General features: G+C 43.4%; 1 protein-coding gene across 4 annotated transcripts in view; it reads left to right on the forward strand.

Annotated features, from left to right (window-relative positions):
* The window catches only part of LOC115088384 (eyes absent homolog 4), a 193,984-nt gene that overhangs the window by 21,801 nt on the left and 146,223 nt on the right, over positions 1 to 25,960 (forward strand). For all 4 annotated transcript variants that reach the window (XM_029596600.1, XM_029596599.1, XM_029596601.1 and 1 more), the window contains exon 2: positions 24,267 to 24,333. In XM_029596600.1, coding sequence (XP_029452460.1) covers positions 24,267 to 24,333 — 67 coding nt within the window. The remainder of the gene's footprint in view (positions 1 to 24,266; positions 24,334 to 25,960) is intronic.

A 25,960-nucleotide genomic window follows, 5' to 3' on the forward strand; every position in this document is an offset into this window, starting at 1 on the left:
AAAAGGTTTGTCGTTGACTTTGGATCATTAAAACCTTTCAAATATCTGAACGGATTACGATTATGGATTTCCTTTAAAGCTTACTCTCTTTATCTTAGAATTCCATGTCACATAAAGTTAACATATCAGTGCTCCTTAGAGTTGATACATCATGTTGAGCTCGGTTAATTATTTATGAGATCACACCAGTCAATAACTCAGTAGAGATACATTCTTAAAAAAGAGTATGATTTTTATTTTACATGTGGAAAGTATTTAATTGATCAAGTCATATCATAGATACAGGAAAAAATCAAAATGGTTTCTTACCAAATACGAGTTAAGTCTGCCAGCGTCTTGGGCATGCCATACTCGGGAGAGCACAGCAGCCCTGAGCATCTGGATTTCACGGTATATATATACCCTTTCTCTTGCAGACCTTTATGGCTTATACTAATTCTATTTCAATATTAATTAAGTTAAACTATCTCAGAGACGTCTGGCCTCATGTGTACTGATTATTAAACAATTACATATATGTCAGGTTACATGTCCAGAAAAGTTTAGCTATAAAAATCCTTTAATCTTTACATCAGATGTGCTTTGTTGAACTACCTGTGTGCCTTGATCTTGCTTCATCAATCTATCTAATTGACAGAAGAGCACCTGATTACAGATTTCTAACTTTAATGCATAAGTAAAGAAATTTCAAAATAACATAGGCAAAAAGCATCTAAAGCTCCTAATGACTAAAATACTATTTGCAATAGGCATATGTCTATACTAATTGTAAAGGTCAAAAGACATCATCATTTTTCTAGACTTTGGTGTTATTTAAGACACAAACTCTAGAAACTTTGACAAGATAAAATACATCAGTTATGAAGGTCACTTTCTGTTTCTTATCTTAACAAAGTGCTAGTTTTTTCCCATTTCTAACAACTGCAGGTGTTCTGAGAAAGAAGAGAGAAAAAAGTATTCTTTTTAAGAATATAAAAAAAATTAAACAAGAAGCGACATCACACTAGAAACGGCAGTACAGCACTAGTCATTTCAATGGTCCAAAATGGTTCAGAGGTTACTGATTTTCACACTTCTGTGTTTTAGATGTACAGGGGACCTAGGGGACCATGTCATGACCAACTCTATTTGTTTTATATCCTTTTGAAGATGCAGGCTACAGAAATGTACATGCTACTCCAAATGAGGTCTTACCAGAGACTTAAATGGACAATATCACCTCCTTTTTCTTGCACCCAAATATCCTTCTGGCTATTACCATCACCTTTATCTCCCTTTTTGGCCACCTTAAAATCATAAGGTATGGTTTTCCCCAGATTCTGCTCCTGTTTTGCACATTTACTATTTATTTAAAAATTATTTGTATACCACTTTTACAATTAAAGTTGGTCAAAACAGTTCACAGGTAAAGTATACATAATAAAAACATAAAAATATAAAAGCATAACAATCAGTCATAAAGAACTTTATCCCATCAGGAGTGGGCAATTCTGGTCCTCGAGTGCCACAAACCAGTCGAGTTTTCAGGATATCCCTAATTTATTTATTTATTTAAAATGTTTGTATTGTGTAACTTCCAAATATAAACACTTGTCCATGGTGGATCCCTAATGAATATGCATGAAATAGATTTGTATACAACAGTAGCAGAAGGCATGTAAATCTCTTTCATGCATAATCATTAGATTTGTATACAGCACTAGCAGAATGCATGCAAATCTCTTTCATGCATATTCATTAGGGATATCATGAAAACCCAACTGGTTTGCGGTCCTTGAGGATTGGAATTGCCTACCTTTGCCCTATATTGTACTGCTCCCTTGGGTATTTACAACCTAAATGCATGACCCTGCATTTTTTAGCTTTAAATCTTAGCTTCCAGACCAATCCTCAAACTTTAATATTATTATTATTATTATTATTTAAGACTTTTATATACCGACATTAGTATGCAAACATCATACCGGTTTACATTGCAACTAAAAGACTGAAATTACAATCAACAGGGAGGGGAAGGGGGAGAGAGTAACTACAAAGTGCAGAAGGTATTGAATTAAAAAACATTAACTTTAAACGGTAACAGGCTAATTACAAAAGACTATATACAATTTAAGTACCACTTATATGAGGACTGTTCATGAAGTTAAAGGTGAGGCGGTAGATGGAGACAATTATTCTGGGTAGGCCTGTCGGAAGAGCCAAGTCTTTAGTTTCTTTAGTTTCTTTCTGAACTTAGAGTAGCATGGCTCAAGTCGGGAGGGAGTTCCATTGTTTGGGGCCTGCAATGGAGAGTGCGCGATCCCTTGTGGCGGAGAGGTGGGCTTTTTTGATAGGAGGTATTGATAGGGTACCTTTGTTGACAGACCGAATGGGTCGGTCAGAGCGTATGGGGCAAAAGGGTTCATCAAGCCAGTTCGAGTTGTAGGAGTAGATGGATTTGTGAATTATGGTTAAAATTTTAAAGAGAATGCGGGATGCTATCGACACCTTCCAGTTTATTTACCCTGTTACAGATTTTAGTATCATTCGCAAAAAGGCAATCCTGATGGCCCTTTCTCAAAGCACTTACAAAAATGTTAAACAGAATCAGACCAAGGACTGATCCCTGTGGCATACCAATGGTTACCCCCTTTCCTCAGAGTGAATTCTATTTATCACTATCCTTTGTTGCCGACCACTCACCCAATTTTTACTCCAGTCAAGTACTTTATGAGCTATACCTAGGATGCTCAGTTTGTTTTTAAGTCACCTATGCAGAGCCGTGTCATAGACCCTGCTGACATCTAAGTATATTGCATCTCGCACTCTCCTCTGATCTATCTCTCTGGGCAACAGACAAAGTAATTGATTTGATTCATCTGACAAGACCTACCTCTGATATAAACATAATGTCTCGGATCCTGTAATCCATTGATTCCAGAAACTGCACTGTCCTCTGTTTTAGCACCAATTCCTTTAATTTACTCACCATGGAGGTCAGGTTATTCTGCTTGTAGTTTTCAGACTCTTCCTTAATTCCACTTTTGTGAAGAAGAACCACCTCTGCCTGCCTCCAGGCCTTTGGAACCACTCATGACTCTAAAGTAGCATTGAAAAGGTCAGATGGTAGAGCTATGAGAACTTGCCTAAGTTCCCTTAATACCCTCAAATGTATCCCACCTGGCCCTATTACATCTATTTTTAGTTTTGCTAGCTGCCTGCTAGGCAGCCTCCCCACCAGCAGAGATCCTCATGGAGCCATGTTCTCACATGCGCTTTAGCCACCTTCTTGATGGTCCCATGACTCAGCAAAGCCAGTCTTATTAAGCAAAGCTGCTCCCAGAACTCAGTACATCTTCATTGAGTCACTTTGGCTCCTTGCATTGGCCATACTTGCTACTGAATTGCTTCTGTGACCTTCTTGATCCTGCCTTGCCTTGTGGCCTCCTCATCCTTCCAGCCCTGCCTTGTGTCCTCGGCCTTCCAGCCTTGCCTTGTGGCCTCCTCGGCCTTCCAACTCTGCCTTGTGGCCTCCTTGGCCTTTCAGCCCAGTTCTGCAGCCTTCTTGGCCTTCTGGCTCTGCCCTCTGGCATCCTCAGCCTTCTAGCCCTGTCCTCAGACCTTCTCAGCCTGCTAGCCCTGCCTTGCAACCTTTGGGCCTTCTAGACTTCTTTCCCTGCCTTGTGATCTGCTTAGGTCCTTTTCTGTTCTATCGTGTTTGTGTTAGGATACTTGCTGTACTTAGTTCCTTGTTACATGTGTATGTGTTCTTTGCTCTTGTTACATGTGTATGTGTTCTATGGTCCACTCCTAGTCATGTCTTTACAGTCCAGTCCTAGTCCTATCCTGTTTTGTCCTGCCCTTGTCGGCCTCCGACTTATTTCTAATCACAGCCCTGTCTTCAGATCCAGTCCTTGCATCCACTTCCGACCCTGGCCTGCAGTTCTGCCTTTCAAGACCCACCATGTCTCTAGCTCCAGGCCGTGCCTCCAGTACCAGCTGTGTTTCCTGTTCCAGCTAAGTCCTATTGACCACCAGAACCGGAGGGCTTAATCCAAGGGGGAGGTGGCTGGTTCAGGCATAAGATCCGGTCTGGCCTTGCCCCAGAGTGGCCCTGCTTGGGAAAATCTCAGACCCAGTCTACCTGACCGTAATACCTTGCAAAAACATTCTTCTGAAATTGTTTGTGATCTAACTCACTTCCATGTGTTTGCACATGCTAAGCTGGACAAACAGAGCAGGCAGACAAGAGCCAGAAGCCACTGTGGTAGCCAAGGCCCTACCACCTGAAGAAGAGGAAGACGTGGTGGCTGCCGCCACAGCCCTCTTTCTTGAATTTTGATGCTGTAACAAACTCACTCACCAAAGAAAAACATTGTGAATGGTGCATGGAATAGTAAAGTCGTGTATTCTAAAGAACAAGTTAGTTTTTTTTATATTCCAAACATTATACATAGCAGTGGTATTCACTTCTAGTCCACGAGGGCTGCAAATGGGTCAGATTTTCAGGATATCCCCAATGAACATGCATGAGATAGCTCTGCATACAATTAAGGAACTGTGCATGCAGATCTTCTTGATGCACATTCATTAGGTTTATCCTGAAAACCTGACCCATTTGCGGCCTTTGAAGACTGGAAGTGAACACCACTTGTATAGAATGTTATGAGTTATCACCCTATGCTTGTCACATTAATACCTTGGTATCATTGTCTGTAATCACCACTGCATCACTTTTTTGACTAGAAATTTCCTTTGCAAGGTTATGAAATCCAGGTCGTGTTGAGAAGAATGGTAGGTCTGCCAATGGGACATTGTGGATGTCCCCAAAAGGCCTGTTTTTTTTGTGCACTCTGAATGTATGTAAGAACTCATTGATCCCTCGTTGTTAGAGAAGATCTTAAATAGCTCCTGTACCTTAGTGTAAGAGCACCAGGTGCGGGAGGGTAAGGCTGTTCTTACTAGATTTTTCATTTAACCATCTGAAACATCCATCGGCTTGCTTGAATGGATGTTCCCATGCATTTCTGCATCTATTGCTGGGAACCTGAATTGAGATCATTTTGTCCAGATCAGTGCATCAGCAATGTTATGCAAACCTGAAATACGTTGAACCCTGTTCCGTTTCACGCTGTCAAAATAACACCATCTCCTTTAACAGACTGACCAACTGACACTTTTAGGTGTCAGTTAATGACCTCAATCACTCCCATGTTGTTCAATTGAAACATTACAATCCTGAAGCTGAAATCTCTACCCCTGATAACTAGTGACTCTAAAACTGGCAGTAATTCATGGAATGTGGTATTACTCATTACATGCTTCAGATGCTAATTTAAAGATAGTACTTCTGCGTACCAGAGAAGTTCCTGAAATGTAAACCCTGAAGCCATTACCTCCTAATGCATAAGTACATATGTGAAGACTGTAAGTGCTTGCCATAAGGCTATCCCAATGAAGCACTATAGAAATTTAGACCAAATCTCAAGTCCTGTTTTGTAATCTATTGAAATTGTGATGCTTGAGCCTGATGTTGTGGCCAACCTCCTGAGAAAGGCTCACCTCATTGGCATGATTTGAAAGGCAAAGTTTAGCTATCCTGTTAATGACTGTAGTTGCCTGAGGATTACATTTTTTGTCTGCCATGCCCTAGTGAGGTTGTCTGTTAACTTGGCTGTCTTATTTTCTGGGATGCGTAATAACATTTGGATGATCTGGCAGGGGCCTTGGGATTTCTCTTCAGCTAGTGAGCTTCTAAAATTGTGTGCCGCTCTTGTGAAGGTGCTAACTTATGTCCAAGCATACATGAGACCTGACAGAGCTAACAGATAAAAAGGCATCCAGGTAGTGCACTTTACTATTGTTTCTGGCCACTTGGGCCCTATTGAACCAAACAATTGAAGGTTTCAAAGTATTCATAGGCAATAATAAAGATCATGACATACATTTGCAAAATAATAGCCACCTAGGAATTTGAGTGAATAAAAAGAATCTGGTTGCATGGGCAGATGACAGAATGCCAACCCTATATCTGTCTTTGCCATCAGAACCCAGGTCCACATACTCTAATCGAACTGAAAGGTTGATTGAAGACTATGTCCTGTATAGAATACAGAGATGCATCAAAGAACTTGTTCTCACCATGCAACTGAATAGGATAAGTCAGGTCAGATGTAATTTACCTTCTTCTTTCTTAGAAACCCAGTGCAGGTAGTTTGAAAATATCCCCCATAATTAAACCTTATAGGAACTAAGCAAGAAATAGCATCAGGGAGTGACCATAGGCGTTAAACAAAGGCAGGTCAACATTAAAAATGCTCAGTGACATAATGACTTGATTCATAAAGCTTTTTTCTCATTCTTGGTCTATGGCATGACCAACCTGCTCTAAGCTCCTTTTGAGTATGTCATGGCGGGAACCTCGGGGACATCCCCACCACATGATGTCACTACCTCTGGGTATTTAGCTTCCGCTCTCCATTCCAGCTCGAGTTAGCAAGGAATCTCCCTCCTGATCTCTGCCTGTTACCAGATGCCTTCGCTCTGAGTAATTTTGCTCCGGAATGACTTAGCTACCCACTCCTCGGGGGCCTTGCCTCACTCCTTCCTAACCTCCGGGGATACCAACTTCTGAAGGACGCTTAAGGTACCCACTCCTCAGGGACCTTGCTCTGTCCTGGACCTCCATCCTCAAGGGTTCCTCTCTACAGCAGCTACCAGTCTCAGAGTGAACACCTCAGCTCTTGGTCTATCTCTGCCTTGTCTCACCTCTGCTATTGTAGATTCTCGGCCTACCCCGCATCGCGGACCACCTCCCCTGATGGCGTCGGCGTTTCTCCCTGACGCTGGCATCTCTTGCAGCGTTGTTCCGCGCGAATCGGGGCTTGGCCACGACCCCCTATGACGTCAGATGCCGACGGGATTTGGATTGTGCGGGAGATTTGCCTTTTTATTGAGAGTCTTCTCTCTTGTTTCCTGCTTCGGCCACAAGTGCGTTTAGGAGTCTCTCTGTTGGTTTATTTCCCTGCCGCTTGCTGCCTGCTTGACCTGGACTGTCTCTGGATTACTCTGCCTGCCGCCTGCCTTTGGATTATCGCTTTGGTTCCTGTTGTCTGCTGCCTGCCCTGACCTGGACTGTCTCTGGATTACCCTGCCTGCTGCCTGCCTTTGGATTATCGCTTTGGTTCCTGTTGTCTGCTGCCTGCCCTGACCTGGACTGTCTCTGGATTACCTGTCTGCCGCCTGCCTCCGTCACTGCTACGGGTTTTCTGGATAACCTGGCGTATCCTACCTGACGACCCGTTGTGAGTTTTCAGTTCCTTGTGCCTCATCTACTCAAGGTAAGCGGTCACCGACCTTGGTTCCACTCACCTAGTATAACACTACCTTCTCTGGCATATCATCTGTACCCAGGTTCTCGGCCTACCCCGCTCTGCAGACCACTACCGGACTCATCATCCTCTCAAGACCTGGTGAGACTCTTTATCTGCACTGCAGAGTACAGACTGGACTACGCCATCAGAGATTCTTCTCTTCTGGCTGGGCTCACAACCCGTTCCCCAGGCCACCAACTACATTGCTGTATAATAAAGCCTCTTGTTCCGCTGTGTGTATTACTGCTAAGAACCAGCCTATCACTACAAGTCCCCACAGGGTTCTGCCCTGTGGGAGGAGTCATCTCTTGTAGTGACCAGGGGTTCACAACTCAATGTCTCGAACAGATTGCTAACTTCATGGACCCAGCTCAGCTCTCAGTCTTACAAGCCATTCGTGGCCTGGCCCAGGGGACCACCGAGCAGCAAAAATCTTTGGAAAAACTATCTATCACCTTCAACCAGTTGAACGCCCGACTGAACGCACCAACGGCTCTGGAGAGAGAACTCTGTCCACAAGTGGTTTCTGTTCATACCACTATATCACTACCAGCTCCTACATGCTTCTCTGATGCCCTGGGGTGTAGGGGCTTTATTAATCAATGCTATATGCATTTCTTGTTGCAACTGAATTACTTTCCCACTGCTGTTTCCAAGACTACTTATATCCTATCGCTACTCAATGGAAGAGCCCTGGCCTGGACTTCATCTCTCTGGGAACGCAACGACCCTGTTTTAAATGACCTGCCTAGTTTCCTCAACTTATTCAAGTCTGTGTTTGATGACCCCGCTCATCAGACCATAGCAGGGTCTACTCTTCTCCAGCTTCAACAAGGAAGCAAGCCTTTACTGGATTATGTTATTAAATTTAAAACATTGTCATCTGAACTTCACTGGGACTTGGGATGTCTATGTTCTATATTCCTATAGGGCCTCAACTCCCGTATCAAAGAAAGATTCCAGGGTGTCTGGTAATTCACGAGAACTAGCGGCTCGTGAATTATCAGACACCCTGGAATCTCTCTTTGATTTAGCTGGGAGAGTAGATCACTGGATACATGACCAGACCCAGGAGACCAAGAGCCCCAAGAAGCACACCTCAGGAGGTAACCACCTCAGGATCATGCATACGGCCTCTACCCAACCTGCTGCACCCAGTGAAGAGGATGAACCCATGCAGTTAAGCCGCAGCCATTTAACCTCTAAGAAGAGACAGTTTCACAAATGCATGGGCCTCTGTATGTACTGCAGTCAATCCGGCCATGCTGTCCAGACTTGCCCTATCTGTCCGGAAAACTAGCAGACCTAGGATCCACTGGAGGACTCTTCCTTGGTCTGATTACACCCTCTCCTCCATTATCTCTCCCTGTCTCTCTCATCTCCAGAAGTCTTGAGTTTCAGACATTTGCACTTGTAGATTCAGACACCGGAGGAAATTTCATCTTCAAAAGGCTAGTAGAACATCTGTGAATTCCCACTACTCCGATGGCTACTCCACTTCTGCTGTCATCCAGTGCAAAGGCCCATATGCCTTCTCCTTCTTAGTCATCAAGAAAGCCATTCACCCCATGGTACTTGGTCTGCCTTGGCTGCAGGAACACACACCCCAGTTCAATTGGACTACTATGGAGCTTTCACAGTGGGGATCTGGCTGCCACGACAGATGTCTGTCAAGAGTTACACCTTTACAATGTATGTCAACTACTCCATTACTACCTGGCCTACCACCGCAGTATGCGTCTTTTCAGGACGTCTTCTTCAAGCAAGCAGCAGACATTTTACCTCCACATAGAACCTTTGATTGTGCGATAAATCTTAAGCCTTAATCTGAACCGCCCAAGGGAAGGGTTTACCTCCTCATTATCTGAGACTGAGGCCATGTCGGCCTATATCCAAGAAAATTTGCAAAAAGGCTTTATCGGGCCCTCTAAGTCCCCAGCAGGGTTTTTTTTTTTTGTTGGAAAGAAGGATGGTTCCCTTCGCCCTTGTATTGATTACAGAGCTCTCAATGAAATTACCATCAAGGTAATTTCTCTACCGCTGATAACCAAGTTGTTTGACAGACTTCAGGGCGTTAAAATCTTTACCAAACTGGATTTGACAATGGCCTACAACTTGGTCCGAATCCATCATGGGGATGAGTGGAAAACAGCCTTTAACACCCGTGACGGACACTTTGAGTACTTAGTCATGCCCTTCGACTTACACAATGCACCAGCGGTGTTTCAGAATATGATGAATGAAATCCTGCGAGACTTACTGTACCAGTGCATGGTGGTATACTTAGATGACATCCTGGTCTTCTCTCAAGACCTTCATACGCATCAGGCAGATGTGGTAAAAGTACTTCAAAGACAAACACAAAGCTTGAGAAATGTGCTTTTCATCAGGAATCTGTGCCCTTTTTAGGGTACATCATGTCCAAAGATGGTTTTCAGATGGATCCCCAAAAGATGAGAAGCATCCAAGAGTGGTCACAGCCTACAGGGTTAAAAGCCTTATGCCATTTTCTCGGCTTCACGAACTACTACCGTACATTCATCAAAAATTATTCCACCTTGACTGTACCACTCACGGCCATGACCAAAAAAGGGGCCAATCCATCCCGATAGTCCAAAGAAGCCAAAGCAGCCTTTCAAACTTTCAAAGAGGCCTTTCAAAGGAAGCCTTGTCTTCGCCACTTGGTCAGAGTCGCACTCTAGCCATGCTCCAATGTTTTTACTGGTGGCCTACTATGAAAACTGATGTTTAAGCCTACATGACCACTTGTGCCACCTGCGCAAGACAGAAGCCCCCTGCCAGACATTCCTGGGGTCTCCTTCAAACTCTGCCTGTATCAGAGGAACCATGGACACACATTGCAACTGACTTCGTGGTAGATTTAACTCATTCCCATGGGAACAACACAATATGAGTGACTGTTGATCGTTTCTCGAAAATGGCACATTTTGTGGCACTGCCAGGCCTACCATCCATGGCTGAACTAGCCAAGTTGTTTGTGAAGCACATCTTCTGCTTCCACGGCATGCCCAAACACATTTTGTCAGACAGAGGCATTCAGTTTACCACAAACCTTTGAAGAGCATTGTGTCGGAAGTTCGACATTTCGTTGAACCTATCCTCAGCCTATCACCTGCAATCCAACGGACAAACAGAGAGAAAGAATCGGATGCTTAAACAAATCTTGCGCTCATACGTGAACTCTAGACAAAGCAACTGGGCTGAACTACTCCCCTGGGCTGAGTTCGCTCTAAACTCGCATCCTGCTTGTGCTACAGGGTCAACACCATTTCAAGTGGTATATGGTCATCAACCATTACCTCCATTGCCTCTGCCACTATCCGTGACTTCCCCAGCAGCTCAAGCCACTGCAACTGAATTATAAAAACTGTGGAGACAAACCAAGGATTTGATTCTCAAGGCGGGCCAAAGGGCCAAGAAGTCGTATGGCGCTCATCACAGGAAGGCACCCCAGTTCCAACCAGGGGACAAGGTATGGCTCAGTACAAAGTTCCTTCACCTTAAACTACCTTCTGCACGCTTTGCACCACAATACATTGCACCCTTCTCCATCCTCCGATGTCTTGGGAATCTGACTTATAGTTTAAAACTACCTCCATCCATGAAGATTCACAATGCCTTTCATATGGCACTACTAAAACCACTCATCCTTTCCAAGCTCTCCATCAAGAATCCGGAGCCCACTCCGCTTGATGCTGAGGAGGATATCGCATATACAGTCGATGACATCCTGGATGTCCGCAAAAGAGATAAACGATGGGAGTATCTTATCTCCTGGAAAGGATACGGACCGGAGGAGAACTCTTGGGAGCCCGCTGTCAATATCTTCGACAAAGACATGATCCGAAGCTTCCATCAGTCGCATCCTCGGAAACCCCCTGCAAGGGGGCCTAGGAGGGACCCTAAGAAGGGGGGTACTGTTGCGTCTGTCAGTCACAGATGGCTGCGCCCTCTCTGCCTCACCTCTCTTTCTTCTTTTTCTGCTTCATTGGGCAAGATGGCTGCCTCCGCCACTCCTTGCCGACCTCTCCGGCATTCCCCAGTCCAGCATTGGCGATTGCGTTCACCATTTTTCCTCTGAGGTCACCTAGGCACGCGCGCATCGGCCTTCCTTTTGAGTATGCCATGGCGGGAACCTCGGGGGCATTCCCACCGCATGACATCACTATCTCCAGGTATTTAGCCTTCTGGACATTCCGTCAGTTTGTTTGGCCAGGTCCATCTCTCTAGAATTCCATACCTAACTTTCTTTGCCAAATATCCAATAGACTACAATTTAAGAAATCTCTGAAAACATATCTTTTTCAGATTGTTTCAAAATTCCGATAACTGAACACTCATAAATACTCATTTTTTCCTTTACAAAAATTCCCTCCCTGCCCTTTTTCACCCCCCCATCCCCCCTCTCTCCACCCTCCCCTGATACAACAATACTTCATACGGTCTCTCTGGCACTTGATCATGTTGTGGGTTTTTTTTTTTTATTTATATTAGCATACCTCTGTTTCTATTATTATTTTAAGCCTATTTTATTGAATTAATTTTTGTAATTTTTCTAGTCCTTATTTTATTTTATTACTGTTTTTTAATTTATTATTGTAAACCGTTTTGATTAAACCAAATTTGTAAAAGTGGTATATAAACACTTTTAAATAAATAAAATAAATAAATAAGTGAGGGGATAGATTGAAGACATAACTATCAAGAGGTGGAGCCTTCCTTGAGCAGCCATGAGTGAGATATGGATACAAGTGATATTCTGGTACCTACCATTATGCTATTATATTGAATATTTATACTAATGAATGATTAACAGAAAATGTGAATTAATTGTCCAATATATCAATCCCCTGATCTGAAAATCTGTAGCTCTTTTTTTCTGACAGCTAACTCAATGCTTATGTAGGGAGAAAAAATCTTTACCTCTGGCTCTTATCACCTACCCAGTTGGCCTACAGATTGATTAACAGGTAAAAAAGACAAAGCAGCAAATCTGAATTCTGAAAACCTGTCCTATCAAGAAATAAGCAAGCAATATTGAACTCCCAATTTTTCTAAGCATGGGGAAGGCCGTTTTCAAAGCCTTTCGCATGGCTAAAAGATGTTTTACCCATGCAGATCAGCCATCTGAAAACTGCCCTCCCTTAATGCACTTAAAGGTGCACATAATCTTCCACACTGTTTGTACTTTTAGTCCCATTAAAATAAAGCATTGCTGGGGGACATATCTTGGTTGAGGGAGTCACGTCAATTTCCCCTCAAAAGGCACCCACACAAAAGCAGGTGCTAGTGTCCATGGCATGTTTCAACACAAAAGTGCATGTGCATTTTCTGTATGAAACTTGGGGCAACGTCCATGGGTTAACAAGCGCCAGTGGCCTTTATCCCAAAATGTATAGTTTGAAAATTCCACACACACACACAGCCCCCTTCCAAAAAATGTTTTCCTTCTTGTACAACAAGCACGAACATTATCTGTTGAACAGCATATCTGGGCAAGAGGCAGATATCTATTTTTTTTTTCTTACAGCCTTTTCACATCTGAGAAACATGTTTGTGTTGAATGGCTGGAGGGTGACTCAGCCGTGGGTCAGTGCAAAAACATTTTTTGAATGCCTGGGAAGCTTTCAAAAATGATGTGCAAAATGGCTACGCTGTCTCTAGATGCATTTTCATACTGTGTTTGTCCATTTAGTGCTAAAGAGAAAGAAAGCTTTCTTACTGATAAAAAACCAAACCAAACCAAACAGGGCAGTGTGGTCAGTTGGGGAAGCAGAAGATATTTGGGATTTAAAGAGCTTTGCTGATTTGTCTGGTCTGCTTTTCAGTCAGGGCACAGAATGGGGTGGGATTAGTTTGTTTGCAGGATGAGAAATGTGGCAAAGTTCTTATAAATGCTATTGTAACCTTTGCACTGTAGGCGTAAATGTTTGAATTTTGCACTGTTGCTATTAATGCATAGTTGACCTTTGCATGGTTGGTATAAATATGGAGTCCACATTAATACCAACAGGAGAGCAGCCGGCAGAGTGTGTAATGAGATCATCTGTGTAAATGTATGTCCACGCCTTATATTATATAAAGAAATGTTTAGGATTTTTTTTAGCTAGGACCCTTGCTTTCAGTCCTTGATCACTACAGAATAAATATAATTGAATTACTCCAAAATAAATATACATCTCAGAAATGGCCATTCATACTGACTGAGCTAAGATGTCCACATCTCCTTGCTACGATGCCGTTTCTTGAGTGGGTTCCCTGCATAGGTGAGAGGATTTGTACACAGGCCTGTATTAAATAGCTTGAGGAAATAGTTTGATGGCTATACAGAGCTTGATAGGATAGATTGGATTTCTTTTATCATGAATTTATGACATTACTTAAATTTACATATTGTAAAATATTCGGATTCTGTGAAGTCCCCTGAACTTTTCCAGCAACAAATCACAGTCCCGACTTCTGGTTAAGTTATTTTAGATCTAATTTGGCAAATTATTACAGAGCTTAAACCAGTTTTACATCCTAAAGTCATTTCTTTGGAAGGGGCTGCTATGGATTTGAATAACCAGATGAGTTTCAGAACAGCACAAAGAATTTATTATTTTTTTTTAAAAAGAGACTGGATCTGTTAAGAAGACTAATGTTAAACTGGGTTAAACTAATGGAAGTTAATCTAGGTATAAAAAGAAGACTGGAGGAGAATTCTTTTAATTATCGCAATATTAATTTTCTGTGCATTAAGAATGCTTTATTTGTTGAGTTATCTAAAACATATTTGGATGAATGTCTACAAATTCCTATGGAAGCATTTCCTCCTATATTGAAGGCTTACAGCCTTCCAGTCAGGCAGACACAATGAATGATTTGATTATCTCGACTCTTACATGCTTTTTCACAGCACTGTGTAAGCTGATTAATGCCATAGAAGTGATAGGTGTAGGTAGTAGTAGTAGTAGTAGCAGCAGTAATATCACTTGACTCTGAATCGGTTTTAGATTTCAGCCAAGAATTAGTAGTAAATAACTCTATCAGCTACATTCCTTGTCCACTCAAGGACTGTATTTTGGAAGCCCTTTTTTTTTTTTTTTTTTTTTTTTTTTTTTTTTTAAAGGAATTGAGTTATTTGTGTTTTTGGCTCTAAGGTCATCTTGCATGAGGATATTTGTCAAGAAGGAAAAAGATCCTGTGAAGCATGAAGTTATATCTTTGGGGAATAATTATTCTGATAGATGTAAAATTAAAATCCAGAGGTTTCATGTGTATATTCTGGAACTCTAACCTGTTGACTGCTTTTACCTTAGGAAGAAAAGAAAAATAAGCTCTAATGTTCATGTAGTGATACTGTTTCTTGGCTCTTCTTTACTCTTCAGTGGCTTCCTTGTTTCAGAGTCTACTAGTGGAAGTAATATTACATTTTTTTTATTTATTTATAAGCATTGGATAATCTGCCTTTTTCCAAGAATGGGCTTTAAGGTAGATTACAACACATTTAGATCACCAGACACATTCGAACAGCTTTCAGTCAGAATCAGAATTTGCAGTCCAGTTTGAGCGTTCAGGAAATTAGGTTGGGTGCTGGAGGATCTCTGGTTGAAGAGCCATGCCTTGGCTTTTTTTTTTTCCCTGAACTTAAGGTAGCGTGGTATTTTGTTCCAAATTTTCGGAGTGGAACAGGTGAGAGCTCTTCATGTGTAACTTAGAAGTACCAGAAATGTGACTATATTAACAGCAGAGGAAACCTATTTCAATAGGAATTGGAGGGGGATAGGGTGTCCTGCTGGCACGGGGCCTGGCTGCTTCCTGCTGTAAGGGAAACAGGTGTGCCGACGAAGCGTCCATCAGATTGTTTATTTGCCTTTTCATTTCTGTAAAACTTAAGGTCCTGCTTCATTAAGGTGCTGCTTTCACTCTGTTGTTTATGGGGAAAGAACTTGAATCAGGCCATGAGTTAAAGCTCTGAAAGCCTAGGGAACTCTTTATTTCCTCCACTGACTTTAAGGGTGCAGCTTTCAGGGACACAAAAAAAACATGCGTACTTTGTACTTACGGATTTGCGCCAATGCTCAAAGCGAGAGTGCCCGTATGCTTTCGTTCAGAAGCTGGCCAAGGGGGTAAAGCATGCGCGAAGACCTGCGCCTGCTTTTTCTGCGGTAAAAATGTGGCTGGAAAATGGTGGGCTGGGGTTGACAATGTCATCCGCCGGCGTTCATTTCCTCCCCTACCTTAAGCCTGACTCCAAGCACGCCTCATCTCATTGCAGCCGAAAGCACGCGTGTTGCAGGCTCTGAGCTGCATTAACGGCCTCATTTTAAAAGGCCTACGTGCGCCAGTACCTGGAGATACGCAAGTGGCCGGGCCGCACATAGTTTCAAAGGGCCGCGGCAGCTCGCATATCTCCCGGTGCGCGTGGGAAAAAACCCGGATGAGAAAAAAAGGGGCAGGCTGGGCGAGGCCGAGGTCTGGGCGTGGGCAGGCCGGGACAGTGCCCTTAAGCCACTGTCCCATTGCCATGCGTGCCAGGGACGCCGGACCCACACAACTCGCTCCTGCCCTGGACCCGCGGGTAAGTTGTAAAACAAAAAAAAAAGAATGATTGATATCCGGGGTTTAGGGGTCGAAGCGGATAGGGGAAAAGGGAGGCAGGTTAGCTAGGGGGTTAAGGGAGTTCCCTCCCAGTCCGCACCCTTATTGGAGCAGACTGGGAGGGGAGTGGGGAAAGGCCCTATCGCGTCGGCGTGCGCGTCTTAGAATCTTCACACCCCCCCCCCCCCATACACGTGCAAGTCACCACTGGGGCATGCATGTGCGAGCAGGAAGCGGATTTTTTAATGCACGCATGTTATAAAAAATCGGCGCATCCATGTGCACGTGCCGGGAACTGCGCACGCATGGACGCCTGTGCGTGGGTTTAAAAATGTACCTTTCAGGGAGGGCAGCTTTCAGGCAGTCGAGTCACACGGGCAAACATTTTTACCCACATAAATTGCTTTCAGAATTGCTTTCATCATCATCATCATCATCATTTATTTTTTATGTGCTTTTCCAATACCAGAGCACTGCTTCGTCAGCTTTATATGAATTAATTTGCTGATTTATGTCTGTTATTTATTTGTAGTGGTAGTAGGGAAAGATGGTTCACTCATATATTACGTGTTATTTAAACAGGAAACTAAGAAAACTGGAGTAGTATTGCTGCCAAAAATGGCAGTGCCTCAATGAATTATTTATTCTAGTGGGCTGAATTTTCAAAAGTAATTTACACGCATAAAACCGCAATTGCATTTATACCGGCTTCGGAGCAGGAGTAAATATATGCATGTACGTTTGCGCACATGCTTCTGAAATTTGAAAATACATGAGTAAACGATTTCCTGCCTGCAAGCAAATTATGCACATACTCTATACGCAGAACAATCTCCCCCGGGCAGTTTTCAAAACTCCATTTACATGTGTAAAACCTCAGGAAAATCTGGCCCTGTACTCATAAAAGGCAGTTTGAAAGTAGCCCGGGGCTCGCTGAACATAAAAATGCTCACGTAGCTCGGTTTGGAAGAGTCGGAACTTGCGCAATGAACCCTACGATTTACAGAAGTACATACGAAGGTGAATCAGCACAAGTTACACTCTCCTCTAAGGCGGCGTGACTTTGTGTGAGTTATTCTGTGCGTATACCAGGCCAATTACCCATGAATTTTCAAAGCCAGCTTAATGCCCATGTTAGCTTTGAAAATTTGGGGTAACGCCTGGAATGTGAAAGATATGCACGGATTTTACCTGTGTGCACAGAGTTATGAAATTATCCCCTATAAGGGAAATGATCAAATGGAACTATAACCATCTGAAGGAGGAGGTAGAAATTGTCCCCCTAGAGTGATTAGATATAGTCACCCAGTTTCAATCCATAGGTATAATTCAAAAAAATGGGCAGTCTGGGAGAGGGGGAATGTGCACATATAGGAATGGTAACTTTGAAACAGCCACGCGGGCACTCATGTATGCTCATTCACTGGCTCGCGTCCAGAGGCGCATATACACACGTATATGTGTGCATGTTATAAAATAGGCCGAACGCGCATACATGTGCACACAATTTTACATGGACATGCGCGCAACTGCCTTGTCTACCATGTAAGTGGGGGAATTTTATAAGGGACGTGCCCTGACGCCATACATAGTTTTCTCAGCTCATTCCTAGTTCACCCAGTTTAGGGATAGGACTTTCAAATAGAGGTGTGAATTGTGTGATCGATTGTCTTAACAATCGATTTTGGCTGGGGGGGAGGGAAATCTTATCGTCGTGGTTTGTTTTTTTTTTAAAATCGTTAAAAATCGTAAATCGGGGGAGGGCAGGAAAACCGGCACACCAAAAAAACCCTAAAACCCACCCCGAACCTTTAAAACAAATCCCCCACCCTCCCGAACCCCCCCAAAATGTTTTACATTACCTGGGGTCCAGTGGGGGGGTCCCGACGCGATCTCCCTCTCTCTCTAGCCACGGCTGCGTTAAGAGAAATGGCGCCAGTGGCCCTTTGCCCTTATCATGTGACAGGGCAAAGGTAGCACCGGCGCCATTTTGGTTCCTGGCTCCCGACGTCACGCGTGCAGGAGATCGCCCCCGGACCCCCGCTGGACCCCCAGGGACTTTTGGCCAGCTTGGGGGGGGGGGCCTCCTGACCCACCACAAGACTTGCCAAAAGTCCAGCAGGGGTCCGGGAGCGACCTCCTGCACGCGGGCCGTATTGCCAGTATTCAAAATGGCGCCGGCGCTACCTTTGCCCTCACTTTGTCATACGGGCGACGGTCACCCATATGACGACCCTGCTGACCGGCTCAGATTTGTTTTTTTGAAAGTTACATGGCAGGGGACCCCCAGCGCGTGCCTGTGCCCGTAAATATTTCCACGCGCATTTCTTGGCCTTCTCCCGACACACCCGTGCCCCTTTTTCTGAATTTTTGATTTATGCATGTAGCGGGAAATGCGATTGTACACGGCAGCTTTTAAAATCCACGTGGCGAGCGCCAGGCCAACGTGTGCGCAGATCTCCCGGCTTGGGCACCCGTGGATGCTTTTACATTTTGACTGCAGATTTTTAAATGCAGGTACCCCCTCAGTTTTGATCTAATTAAGAGGTCCTTTTCTATTGTATTTGCTATTTTTTTTTCTTCCTAGTATTATTATCTGTTAACATAATGAAACCTTCCTTATTGTCAGGTATTCTTGATTTAATTTACTAAATAAAGAAAATATTAATTCTAAACAAAAAAAAAAAGTAAACCAACAAAGTAAACAAAAAGTAAAAAAAGACTGAGAGGTACTTCTTGTACCTGTGTAACGTTTAGTGAATTTTCAAAGATAAACTACCCAAGTAGTTACAGTATACAGGTAGAAAAGTATCCAAGTGTATCGCCACTAAGTGACTTCATGAAACCTGCCCCCAGTAAAATAAAATAAAACTGTTACCAAAGGTCTGCGCAGTGTATCAGCATTTGCAAGTTTAGTTAATTAACCTGTTAGTCACTTTTAAACACATTCAATATTATAAGTGCTTGGTTTGGTGCTTTACAACAAATCCTCCCGTGGCCAGCTCTGCATTCCAGTTCTAAAGATGGCAAATCTGCCTATCCCCTGTAGAATGGCAGCTCGCCTCTTCTGCAACGTAGGAGTCAAATTCAGTAAATGGTGATTTCATTGATTCATAGATAATAATGAACAGTCGTGTATTAGAAAGTCCTGATTCCCTTGTAAATAGCTGCTGCTGCGTGATTCCTAAAGTTAGATTTGTGTACTTATTTTGATTATGCTGTATGTAGTTAGCTATTACTCATCAGTGTACTACTATTTATGGGATTTTGTAGTGACACTATTGTAATTTTATGATCCTGTGTGATTAGTGTATGGGGCGCATATTCAAAAGCCATTTAGATGGATAATGGAAACGTTATCTATCTGAATGGCTTAGCCACATTTTTTTAAATGCTTATCCGGCTAAATGAATTACCGTATTTCCACGCACATAACCCGCGGGTAATGTGCGTTTTTACCTACCCCGCATGCCCCCCGCGGGGTATAAACGTGGGCGGGTTATCCAGAAAAAATTTTACAGCAGCGGAGTCCGTCCTATCCCTGCGCCGGAGGCGTCGCAACTTTTGAAGCCGGTGGGGGAGTCGCTGAGGGCTGCTGGGAGCTTTCGCCGGGTTGGTCAGCACGGCAGCGGGAGGCGGAGCGCTGCGGCGAGGAGGCGGCGGCGTCGGGATCGCTGCGGAGGGAGCCTCGTGGTCGGCTGAGTGGACCCGCTGGGGTGAGTGTAAAAGTTTTGGGCCTTACCCCGGTGGGTTCCTCGCGCCGATCGCGCAGGCCTGCACCCTTTCGTGGTCAGCGGTCGAAGAGGAAGCGGAGCCGGAGGCGTCGCAACTTTTGAAGCCGGTGGGGGAGTCGCTGAGGGCTGCTGGGAGCTTTCGCCGGGTTGGTCAGCACGGCAGCGGGAGGCGGAGCGCTGCGGCGAGGAGGCGGCGGCGTTGGGATCGCTGCGGAGGGAGCCTCGTGGTCGGCTGAGTGGACCCGCGGGTTATATGAGGAGGCGGGGTATATTAAAACTTTTTTTCATAAATCTTGAAAACCTGCGGGTTATGTGTGTGGGCGGGTTATATACGTGGGCGGGTTATTGTCGTGGAAATACGGTAACTGTCTAGAATTAGCCGGGTAAGTCAGGGGCATTCCTGAGGCGGGAGGTAGGCGTTCTGGGGAGGAGCTGAGTTAGCTAACTCTAGATGTGCCATAGGCCATTGTCCCAAGAGAGATATTAGTATTATGTATGGATTTCATTAAAATAGATCACTAGTATATTTAAGATCAACCACAGGTGTGATTAAGCAGGCTTTACGCACTAATGTTGAACCTCGGTGCATACAGCTATTTTGGAAGAAACATATAGGAGTGAATTGTTACGTTTGTCTTCGGTGCTCCTTGCCTCTTGTCCTTCTCCTTGCCTAACCTCCCTGCCTATCCATCACCTTCTTCCCTTCAGATGGATATCTGAATGGACCATGGCCTATTCTTGAATCCCCTTTATCCCACTACCTGCCACTGACCTCTGTCCGCTTTATGACATGCCTGGCCACCGCCTGCCTTCGACCTCTGCCTGCTTCCCAACACATCAATCACCATCTGCCTATGACCCAGCCTTCTAAGGGCCTCCTGTCCATCTCACGCCAGAGACCCTACCTAAGACTGCCAGCCCCAGCACCCAAAGGCTCAACCCGAGAGGAACAAGGATTGGTATACGTGAGGTTCCATCTGGGTCTCTGATTTGCCCAGGTCTTCCTGCTGATGGTGAGATCCTACAGGGCTTCTCCCCGCAGGTAGTGCCAGTCCTGCCTCAGCCTAAGGGTCCACGAACGCAACCTGAATTTTCAGTTATGCACATAAAAATGTGCATATCTGCGCATAAGTGGCATCTACTCATGCACATGCCATTTTATAAATATCAAACATACACATGTATTTTTGGTTTAGCGTGCACATGTCCATGTGTAATAAGGAGCAGTTTAGGGGTGTTCTGGGATGGGGCCAACATTTGCACGCACATAGATCTGCCACCTGACTTGCACAAGTATTCACCTGCTAATTATCTTGCATAAAGGATATACAACATGTTTATTGTATATTATTGGCCGGTGGCGGGTCTGGGTGAACTGTAGGGAGTTGAGGCTAAAGAACCAGGAGGTTCTCAATGACCTGCAGAAGGAATGGGCGAACTGGTGGAGTGATTGCTGAAACTGGCAATTTCAATTGCGCGCGTATGTTTCCAAATATACCTACCTATGTGCATAAATCGTTTTACCCGAATAAGGCCTACTTTATTTGCATGCATAAAATAGACGTGTGCTCATGTTTACAACGGGTAGGAAAAGTCAGGGCATTAAATGAACTGAAATGCTGACTTCTAATGCATTGCATGTATTTGCGCGTAAGCATGGGTATGTTGCTGGGTAGAGATGTGCATATTTTATAATACGCACATATGTGATGTGCACGGGTTATAAAACACTATCATAAATCTCCACCGGCCATATACGCGCATCTATGCTACTGCACGTAGTCGTTTGAAAGTTATTCTTGCGGTGTTGTAGAATCAAGTAATAATAAAACAAGAAAAGAAATCAAGTCATGCAATCTGCTGATCATCAAGCTGATTCACTTCCAAGCCATCGAGGAAATCTTGAGTTTCTGAAGTTTTAGCTTCCCAAAAGAGGGGTAGAGTAGCCCAGAACTCTGACAACAAAGGCAAGGCTAGCCGTGCAGAGAATTTCCCTTTCAACTTGTAGCCTAAAAGAAATGAATGAAATTGCCCTTTTTTTTTTTGTCTAGGCTTTATGAGTTCCATCCCCAAGCATTCTGAATTATGTGGCTTTCTTGTATCATTGGCAAAAGCCGGATTACAAACCCCAAAATGCTATAGGATAAAAGCAGGAAGAGTTCAAAGCATTCTGGGATTCGTCTGGTGTGCTCCTGTAACCTTTGATGTTGTGGGCTTTTGTATGAACAGACATAGTACAGGCTGCTTGTCAGATACTGATAGGTTTAGAGCCTGGGTTTTTCTTCCAGCTCTCTATATGTGAAGTTCTTTAGTATCTAGAGGAGAAAAGTACATTTCAGCACTTCTGTAAGCTGAATGTGTCCAGAGTGCACTTAGTGATTCTAGCACATAAACAGTATCATCCTAAAAAAAAAAAAAGGATGTATATAGGCTTAAATCTGTTTGCCTCGTTTAAAAAAATAATCTGTTAATCTCTGCAGCACTGTGGATGTATTGCAGGAACTGTACTTTTAAGTGCAATTATGATTGATTAGCCTAAAATAATCCCAGTACTGTGCAGTACTACTTTAATCTTTTTCAAAAGTGAATGAGGAGCAGATGGCCTAATAAAGATGCTCGCTCTGTGTTTGCCTGGTATAAAGTTGCTCTGAAGAGATTGGTTCAGCACTAGAGAAACATATATTTGGAGTACATCTGTCTTAGTCAAGACAGATGGTTAGAGGAAAGGGAAACTTCCATCCTCTTGGAATAAGTCCAGTTAGGGCAGTGCACCGAGGTAAAATGTAATTAGGTGAGCACTGCCCAACTCTAAGCTTTTCTTATAGACCCAATAGCACAGGGAGCGGTAGAGAACTGTTGCCATCATGCTGAATTTATCTGCCTCATGACTGGAGTAACGTTTGGTTAATCAGATTTTTAACAGTGAAACAAGCATGTTTCTGACATTGAGGCTTGTGATCTGTGTGTATGTTCTTTTTAAAATATTTCAAATTGACCTTCTGTTGGTCGTTCGACATCCAAGGTTGCTTTAATTGCAGCACGATGCTGAAGTGTGGCATGTGTGTGCAACTTTCTGTGAGAGTTTTTTGCCTGTGCATTCAAGATAATTACAGCAGTAAAGTACCTGCGCATTTAATCCTTTTAAGCAAAATCTTATATCCGTCCTTCCTTTGCATATTTTACATCTGTACTAAGCATGCATCATTATGCATGATGAGCCAGTGGCACTACAGTAGGATTTATAATGTATTCATCTATATTATATGTATGTATTTTTGTTTATATATGCAGAGGCTTTGCTCACCAACCCCATTGCAGGAAAGGACTGCTCTGTTTTCTATTTGTGCTTACTGGGAAAATGCAAGACATGTCTGAGTGGGGCAGTTAACGAGTTAGGTTGCATGGCAGGGTTGTGTGTATATAGGGTGTGTGATTCTGTGCTGTGTGTATATAGGGTGTGTGATTCTGTGCTGTGAGTGGCTGTGGGTTATAGGGTGGAGGTGCTAAGGAGGTTGTGTGTGTGTGTGTGTGTGTGTGAGTCTGTGTTTTTCCTCTTGCATTCTGCTCTTTGTCTTCCTTCCCACTCCTCCCCCTGTACTGCTGTTCCCCCCTCCTTTGTCATCCCAGCTTTCTCACCCTCTCTACGCCTTTATTTCTCCCTCCCTCTTTCTCCCACTCCTCTGGCTTCTCCCACTGTGTAGGTGGAGGGGTAGTGGGGTATATGGGTGGGGGTGGTGGTGGTGTACGCGGCATATTTGTGTGAATGTTATGTGGGAGGAGTGGTTGTAAGGGCACTGTTTGGAGGAGAGGGCAGTATGAGTTATTGGGTATGTGGGGGATGTAGATGGTATCAGGAGAGTGTGAGGGGAGAGATAGACTGTGTGTAGGGGGGTAGGGGTACTCATTTTCCTTTTCACCCAGTACTTTCTCACTCTCCCTGTTTTCCCTCTATGTTCTCACCCTCCCAATCTTTCCTTCCATCCCCCACTCTTCTCTTCTTCCCCTCCCCTCCCCCCCCCTAACCCCTTGGCCATGCTTACTCGGCTGGCATTTCATTTATTCAGGTTCTGGGTCATCTTCATCCACCGAGACCTATTTTCCCCCCATGTCCTTTACTTCTGTGTCAAATTTTCTTCAGCTTCTGGGGCTTGATCTCCCCGATGCCTACATGGCTCCTTATCAGGGGCGCCGAATCTTCTTCGGTTGCTCGGGCATGGCTTGTTCAGGAGCCTGGTCCCTTTCTGGTGATGTTGCCATGGGCTCAAAAAACGTACCCGGAGCATTAACATTTTTACGATACATATATATACCCACACACAAAAAGAGAGAAAGAAATATAGATGCATATAGTATATAGATAGATATGTTAATATTAATTATACTATCAATTTAATGCATGTATATATTTTCCATTAAATATCCTGTATTATTATATGAGTCCCTATGAAAATGGTTCTACTTCAGTGGAAAATGAGGCTATGCAGTGATACATTTTGATTTTTGTAAATAGTTGCAAGCTTGTCAAAGTCATATATTTAGAGTACTCAGTTTTGTAAATGTGCTTTATGTTTTTTAGTAATAACAAGCAGCGGCTACAGTCCAAGATCAGCACATCAATACTCACCCCAGCTTTATCCCTCCAAGTAAGTGGCTTAACTTTGAGCGAGTTACCAGAAATGTAAAAACCCCAAGGAGTTTTATTCTTTTATGTTGCTTTTTAGTTTTGTTCTACAATAATGACCATATGGAAAATTTACATAAATAGATGTCTGTAAAATAAACTCCTCCAAGGTCTTATTTTTCTCTGTCTGGGTAAACAATGCTGACCACGGTCCACAGGCCCCAGGTTACTTTTTTTTAATAGCAAAAGCAGAAGATCTCAAGAATGGTTTCGCACACATCATTGTCTCTTTTTGAAAACTGCCTCATAACACACCAGCACAACCCTTTTCCGACTCGCAATATGGCAGTGAGATATATCCCAAGCTAACACATAGGGTCTGATTTTAAAAAGCATTTACATGGGTAAATCTGGGTTTTACGCATGTAAATGCACTTTACTCGAATAAGTGGGCTTTTGAAAATTGCTACAATATATGCCATTGAATCGTCCATAGGATTTATTCGCATAAGTGCACTTTTCGTGAGTAAATGGCTTTTGAAAATTGCTACAATAGTAGTTACATTTATGCGCGTAACTCCTTTGAAAATTACCCCCTTAGAATATAGGGAAGCTTTGAAAAAGCTGAGTAAATTCAATTTAAAAAAAATTCATAGCCTCCTTCAGACCTTTTTTCCCTTTTCTTTTAACGTAAAAGGGATCTGAGCAGAGAAGTGTGACATAGTGCCCCTATTTTCCCCCTTAAACCTGTGCAGGACCAGGCTAGACTCCTGGTCCACCTTAATTCCCTTTGAAAGAGAGCGAGATCTCTGTGGCAGGGCCCCCAGCAAGGAAGGAATAAGATCTGGGACCAAGGTGGGGACAGTCAGACCAGGCCCAGGTCTCCAGGAGGAAGGCAACTCCCGTAGAATATTGCTGTCCAAACACTGAACTGTGTCGCAGCTATGAATATTGTGTGAAGCTGCAAGAAGTTGTAAGTATGAAGAATGCACTCTACTGAAATCTAGCAGTCTACCATTGTTTTGTTGTAAAATAAAGATAGAAGTGGGTTTAACAGGCTGGAGTCAGACTTGATTTGTGTCTCCAGGCCTGAATGATCACCGCTCGGTCTCACAAGAAGGGCATGCTTTAAAATAAGATAACATTTCTCAAGTAATGCAGTAACATTGAGGGTTTGAATGAGATATTCAGTCACCTTTTTTTTTTTCCAGTTTTACTAAATTAGATACTGTCAGCAAAACTGTATAATTACGTATTTAGTACAAGTTAAATAAATCACAGGATCGGTAATTACCCATTCAACCGCAGTGGTACACTGGTGCTTTCTTTTTAAGCAGCAGTTCAACCTAGCCTGAAACATTTCAGCTATAATATGTGCTGGGGCTATAATAATATATTGTAATTACCGAATGGCAGAGCTTTGAATCCTTCACAGAATAATATTATTGAACATTTGGATATGTGCTGGGTATGTGATCACTGGTTTTCTCCCCACCTTAGCTCTAAAACTTCTGTAAGCCCATTCCCTGACAGTACTGTGTTTTCAGACGACAGTTCGGTGCTAAGGGGAAATGTATTCGTAGCATATGATTCTTCTTGAAATGAGATGTTGCACTAACTAAAGGAAAACTTGTGCATTATTAGAAGAG

This window comes from Rhinatrema bivittatum, chromosome 3, assembly GCF_901001135.1.
Source record: "Rhinatrema bivittatum chromosome 3, aRhiBiv1.1, whole genome shotgun sequence".
Taxonomy (NCBI): domain Eukaryota; kingdom Metazoa; phylum Chordata; class Amphibia; order Gymnophiona; family Rhinatrematidae; genus Rhinatrema; species Rhinatrema bivittatum.